This window comes from Triticum dicoccoides, chromosome 4B, assembly GCF_002162155.2.
Source record: "Triticum dicoccoides isolate Atlit2015 ecotype Zavitan chromosome 4B, WEW_v2.0, whole genome shotgun sequence".
Classification (NCBI taxonomy): domain Eukaryota; kingdom Viridiplantae; phylum Streptophyta; class Magnoliopsida; order Poales; family Poaceae; genus Triticum; species Triticum dicoccoides.
In genome coordinates this window covers 158,067,967-158,074,504 of record NC_041387.1, presented here as the reverse complement: position 1 = coordinate 158,074,504, position 6,538 = coordinate 158,067,967, and the positions used below count along the sequence as shown (strand labels likewise).

The 6,538-nt window shown below is 43.9% G+C and overlaps 1 protein-coding gene across 1 annotated transcript; it reads right to left on the bottom strand.

Annotated features, from left to right (window-relative positions):
* Positions 1–299: 299 nt before the first annotated feature.
* On the bottom strand, positions 300–6,024 carry LOC119295549 (auxilin-related protein 2-like). Its single transcript, XM_037573973.1, has 8 exons — positions 5,322–6,024; positions 3,034–4,426; positions 2,793–2,946; positions 2,510–2,607; positions 2,272–2,337; positions 1,768–1,857; positions 1,472–1,648; positions 300–748 (listed from the first exon to the last, which is right to left on the bottom strand). The coding sequence occupies exons 1-8, from the start codon at positions 5,924–5,926 to the stop codon at positions 710–712; spliced, it is 2,622 nt and encodes an 873-aa protein (XP_037429870.1). The 5' UTR covers positions 5,927–6,024; the 3' UTR covers positions 300–709.
* Between the last annotated feature and the right edge of the window lie 514 nt (positions 6,025–6,538).

Genomic DNA, 6,538 nt, shown 5'->3' with positions numbered 1-6,538 from the left:
CTCCCCAACTCCGCGGAGCAGGGAAGTTCCGAACAGGGCCTAGCTCCCCAACTCCGCGGAGCAGGGAAGTTCCGAACAGGGCCTTAAGGGAGAGGGAGAGAGGGGAAAGCGTAAGAGCCAATTCTATCACACGACACAAAAAGCAACCTTACTTGCACGAAAACAAACTTATTCTTGGTAGCAGATTAAGACCACACGCTTTATTCTGTACTTTATGCAAGAGGAGCATGACATAGCATGGAAAATCGTGAGGCAAGCAAATTAAGCTGTGAGTATTTGAGGAAACTCAAACTGCAGGGTAATCCAAAATTCTAAATCATGTTGAGAATTAATAGTCAAACTGCACACTGTGGAGTACAAGAGAGAATAATCAAAGGGCAAAGCATAATTGTACATCTGTTTCTTGTAAGATCTTAAGTAAAGCATAAACTGTGGTTTCGACTTTCTATGGTCTGACTATAGACAAATGGTGTTGAAGAAATACATGTAATCTTTGGCCCTCCAAGGTATATAATATAAAAAAGTATCATCCCAAAGCAAACGGCCAGTAATCCTCAAAGAACAGAAGTCTGCATTTGAACAGAACCTATTATACACTGATAACTTTGATGGAGCTGCACCAAAAAGAAGATCGGCTGCATCTTGATACTCCAGGGCTTCACGTGGGTACACTTATAGTTAAAAGCTGCTGTACATTCACAGGGATGGCTTAAAACAGCTCTTCTGAATTGAATTTGTTCCATGCCTCCTGTTTTATATAAATATAAAAAGATAAGCGAATGCTACAATGTCAAATATATATTCCTCATCAATAGTAATGATGAATATCACGACCAACCAATGTGAATTACAATAGCATGTAGGATAGGCCTCCACAACTTGGTAAATCCACAGTTAATATGGATGACACAAAGATTAATCCTACTACTAGGTTACTCGGACCATTGGTCTTGATCTCAGAGCCTTTCAGTATGTTCTTAATCTAGAACACACCAAGGATTTTTTGCTTTAATTTGGCATCCAGCCATCCACCCAAGTTTTAGTTGACATGAATGAACAGAAACAAATTAAATATAAGGCTAGAGAGAGAAACTGAATTCTGAAAGTTACCACATTACAGCGAGTCTATTGATTGTTTTTCTGCAGATGTAGCCATCTGAGTTAAACATTCAAGGCAACACAAGTGAAAAGCGCACTTATCAATTGTTCAACTCAGTTGGTGTTTTTTCCAAGCAGCAGGGCAAACCATGTATATCATTCCATTTGCCAAGCTCAGTTACAGACCAAACGCTATTTGCCCCATCTGAAAGGGATTCAGAACGAAAGTGACACAAAATAATTGTGGTAGCCCTAGGTCAGCACATAAAGTGGCATGCTTAACACATTGTTAGGGCAGTAATGATGGTTCTCTAACAAATAACATCTTAACTTGTCGCTATGATACTTGTTGCAAAGCAGCATGAATACACACCTTGAGCATGTCAAAGACCTTCTCAGCAATATATTTCTGTTGAAGAGTCGCACCCTTCTGTTGCACCTTATCAGGATGGATGCATAACGTTGCCTTTCTGTACTGCTTTTTAACAGCAGCACCAGTAATCAAATCGGTCAAGGATACAGCTTGCCATCCACACTCTGGCCAAAGTATCTGTTCACAAGGGAAGTGTGAAGGAAATAGTGAGCATGTTTATGCAACAAAACAATGATAGCACCCAAAAATAAAGCACGAATCCGGTGAAAACACAAGGAGAATAAATGTTGACTCACATATTGCAGAGTTGATAGTAAAGCACGCAAGTTGCCCTCTTTTCCAGCAGCCCACCTTTTAATTTCAAAGTCTAATGAGTCACCAATTCTCTGGAACCAAGAAAATATCAAAATGAGTAGAGTGCCTATTAGCAACCAAGAGAGTCAAGCTTAAAGGGTCGAGACATGTTGCCCTATCACGAACTAAAGAAAAGGCCAGCAAAGTCCATGAAATATTGAAAGGGTATGTCTAGGACACATCTAGATGTGGCATAGTTATGTCACATCTAAGCTGATGTCCACTCTGTTTGTGGTCTTTTTTTTGTCCTAGTTTTTTTTTTTGTTTCTTATTGCTGCACTATATAGTTGTGGGAGCTTAGATGTGATATCCTTAAAAAACATCTAGATGTGAATTAGACAAACTGATATTGAAAATAATGTGCAATAGGAGAAAGCATAGACTGTTTACATCAACTAAAATAAGCATAATCAAGTTGCAAGTTATATGGGCAATACAACACTTACATCTCTTTCTGCTTGCTCCCTCTGAACCTGCATATCTCGTTCATTCTTCTCAGCCAAAGCTTTTGCCTGCAGATATGTTATTCTTATATGACGAACAGTGGTAGCAGAATAAAATATATCCGTCATTTCTTTATAACAGGGGAGAAGGGAGAACAATATGATACGGAATCAGCAATATTAATCTTGGGCAACATCTATCTACTAGTATTATACTGACAGGAAAAGGTGGGAACATTACCGCTCGCTCACGGGTCCTCTGATGACGTTCTAACCTAGCACGTCTTCTTTCTTCACTCTCCCCCTCAACATCTTGAAATGCGTCAGATGATGATCGGGCTGAAAAATAATACTAAATGAATCACCAAAACTGCAAAATTTGGGAACGAATATCATTACGAAGTTACAAGCTAATACTCCCTCCGTCCCATAATATAAGACCATTTTTGACACTAGTGTAGTGTAAAAAACGCTCTTATATTATGGGATGGAGGGAGTATTGTTTTGGGAAGACCAGTGCTTACTACTTTCAAATTCAAATAAGTCAGATAGACCATTGCCAAAAATATTTGTGGCTGATGGTGGGTTTGCTTTTCTGGTAGAGGCCGAGGTAGAGGCTGTTCTCTGTGATCCATTAACTGTTCCTCTACCTTGTGGTTGAGAATCAAACATAGAGTCCTGAAATGTTCAACATTAGCAAAAGCTAACACTAGTAAATGGTATCCAGACTTCATTTTATGTAAATATTTTGGGGCTCGAATGTACCGCTGTTGGTGTTGGGGCCCTCTGCTTTGCTGCACTAGTATCTCGAGCATCCATACGAAAGAAGGACTCAACATCATTTGGTGTGCTCTGTTTTTCTTTTGCCGCCGCCGCAGCTGCTGCTGCCTGCCTTTGTCGAGCCTCAGCAGCAGCTCTTTCCACCGCAGCTCGCTCAGCTCTCTTCCTTGCTTCTTGCTGAACTCTCTCCGCAGCAGCTCTATCTGCTGCCGCCCTCTCCCTAGCAGCAGTCCTCTCCCTTTCCCTGGCTTCAGCAGCAGCCCTCTCCCTTTCTTCTGCAGCAGCCCTTGCAACCCTATCTTTAGCCTCAGCTGCAGCCCTCTCACGGGCTTCCTGATGAGCCCTCTGCACAGCAGCACGCTGTGAGCGTTGGCGGGCATCCCTTTCAGCTTTTGCATGAGCTTCAGCAGCTGCTCTCTCCCGTGCCTCCTTCGTAGCCCTCTCAACAGCTTGTTTCTCTCTTTGCTGTTCCAATACCCTCTCCTTTTCAAGTCTTCTCTGTTCCTCCCTTAGTCTCATTTCTCGCACATGTTCCAATCTTTCCTGGCTTTCTCTCTCTTCACGAGCTGATGAACTTGAATCAAACTCTTCGTCATCATCAAAAGCATTTTTATCATAATAAGCAGGCATCTGATGCTTTCCCATGGCAACACCTTCTGATTCATCTACTGAAGAATCATCTGCTTGCTCTGGCGTATCTTTGTACTGGTTGTGCTTTTGGCTGGACTGTGACACATACTCGTCATCTTCTACATTTGCTTTTGCACCCAGGGGGTTTTGTTTAAGAAGTGGTGGTGATCTGGAAGGTGCCGGAGCACTAGTTGGCCGTGTGAAGAGAGGGATCTCAGAAACTGTAAGCCATATATCGTCTTCGGATTCAGTAGATATCGGTGACTGATTATCCATACCATTGCCACTGTATCTCTCTGAACTGTCATCGACATGAATATCAGAGTACCTTGCAGATTGTGATTTTGGCATGTCATTTCCGAAGTCCTCCAGAGAAGATCTGCTTGCTGGATTTCTCTTCACTGAGCTTTGTACAGAACTTGACTCTCGGGCTTTGCTTTGTAGATGACTATCCTTGGTGTCGCCATTGATTTCCGAGGTAAACAAAGGATCTGATTTTGGGGCCTGGTCAAAAGCGCTTGAATCCTCAAATAGACTATCAGCAGCAGCAGCACTATCAACATTCTTGCCTTCAGTGTTTGCAGACTTATCAAGATCTTCCAAGGGATCTGTGAATCTCCCCGGGGATGGATATGCGGAACCTGGAACAGAAACTCTTTCTAGGACAACAAATGGATCATCTACGAAGCTGGCTGTTGATTTTGAAGCTGGAACTGCTGGCTTCTTTTTGTTATCATCATTAGTGTTCCTAAAAGTTATAATGAATATTATGGGAACACATTTTTTACAGAACTTGTATGAAATGAGCAAGAAGATAGCATAAAATAGAAGCGTGAGGTTTATGGGAACCAAAATGCACAACTTGGTCTATTCTTTAAATATGCTTCTATCATCAGATCTTTTGGTAACAGTCATCTTCCTCGAGGTTTTTGACCCATCAGTATGGAGAAAAAAGGTTTTTCAATTGGCATCAGCAAAGTTGAATACCACAGCTTCGGAAACTTTGACACTGTACTGCTATTGGATGAACTAGCGAAGAAAACATACCGTACTACTGAAGAAGTAATATGCGTGGAAGAGAAAAGTAAGAATTACCAGCCAAGGCACATAAGATCTCTAATAGTGCAACGCATGGCATGTATATAATACTGCATAGTCTATACTCCTTTCCTTAGTGGAATAAGGGAGATGACATAGAGTTAACCTTCCAGCATGATTCAATTATGTCTGCAATTTACTTATTTAGTCTGACAAAACTTTAATTGTCACTTTATGCTATACCTAATGGATTGAAATCTTTGTTATCTGTTGTGTTGAAAGCGAACTCTGTTCACGGACCCTTCCTCATGTTAGGCTCAATATAGTGCATACGTTATAATCTCAACTGATTTAAGATACACCCAAACGCATCAGCACAAGCATGGAAAAAGGAAGATCAGCAGTTATTTTTCGTCAATTTAACCACGGATGCCAGGGAAGCTCTCTTTGCATAAGGTCGCTTCTAACATTCACTAAGATTCGATTCTAGATTTTCACATTACAGTTCAACCTATCCACATCACACTATCACAGTCTGAGACACAAGAATGAACAACCAGACCCAATGCAGATCTAATCTAAACAGCAAAAGCTAGAGCGCTCACCTACTCTTTGGCGGGCTGCTACTGGCGAAACCTGGGATCAGATCATCGAACCCGTTGCCCTGCTGGTCCTCCTCCACCACCGACTTCTTCTCCCTGGCCAGCTTCATTCCGAACCCTCCCAGCAGGTCGTCGTCCTCGACCACCACCGACCTCTTTATCTCCTCCGCTTGCGGCTTCCCGCCGAAGCCCCCTAGGAAGTCGTCATAGGAAGGCGGAGCCGAGCGATTGCTGCTCGTGAACACGTCGTACGCGGGAGCCGCCGCCGCCCCCGTCCCGAACACGCCGTCACTGTCGTACGTGGAGTTGGAGGCCCTCGTCCCGCGGACCGGTTCGAAGAAGTCGTCGTCGAACAGCGGCTTGGTTCCAGCTGCCGCCGCCGACGATGAGGAGGGTCCCTTGAACGAGTCGAAGATCGAATCGAGGGGTGGACCGGAGGCGGAGGCCGCGGGGACGGGCGCGCCGAAGAGGCCGTCGTAGGACGGGGCGGGGATGGATCTGGGGTTGGGCCAGGCGGATCCACCGCCGCGGGCGGCGGCCATGGGCGCGGCCTTACCCTGCGGCCGCACTCCGAAGTCCCTCGCCAGGAGCCCCTCGATGCCGTCCATGGCCCGCGAACGGCGGCGGCGGCGGCCTCGCCGGAGAGCAGGAGATAGAATGGGGGAGAGATCGGGAGAGAGAAAGTGGTGAGAAAGGGGAGGAAGGTGGTGATGTATCTTTCTCTCTCTTTGTTGGCACGTTCGTTGGCACGTTCGGTCGGTGTATGGGGGGTGGCGCCCACCGGAGGTTGGCATGCATGCCAAATCTCTACTATTACTAGTTGAATGCCCGTGCGTTGCCACGGGACATGTAACAAACTTAGACAAAGAGATATTTGTCGAATCATCACTATAAGTTACATCATGTATGTCGCACACGGGTTATAAGTGTTTAAACAAATATTATCTTGTACAAACCCAACATTTTTGCTCTTAGGGCACTCCCGATGCAGGCCACAAATACTCATCCGGAGAATCAAAAGGTTAAAAATAATAACAATGAGATATGCATAATGTGCAAAAATAACAAGCACCAGTGAACGGAATGCAAATAGAAATATGTAGAAATACGACCAACCCTTTATTTTTGCACAAACTACATTAATTTCAATTATTTTATGAAGATTTATAGGCTCAACAAACATGTAGATTACCATAGTGTGAATTTTCTAGCGCTTTTTT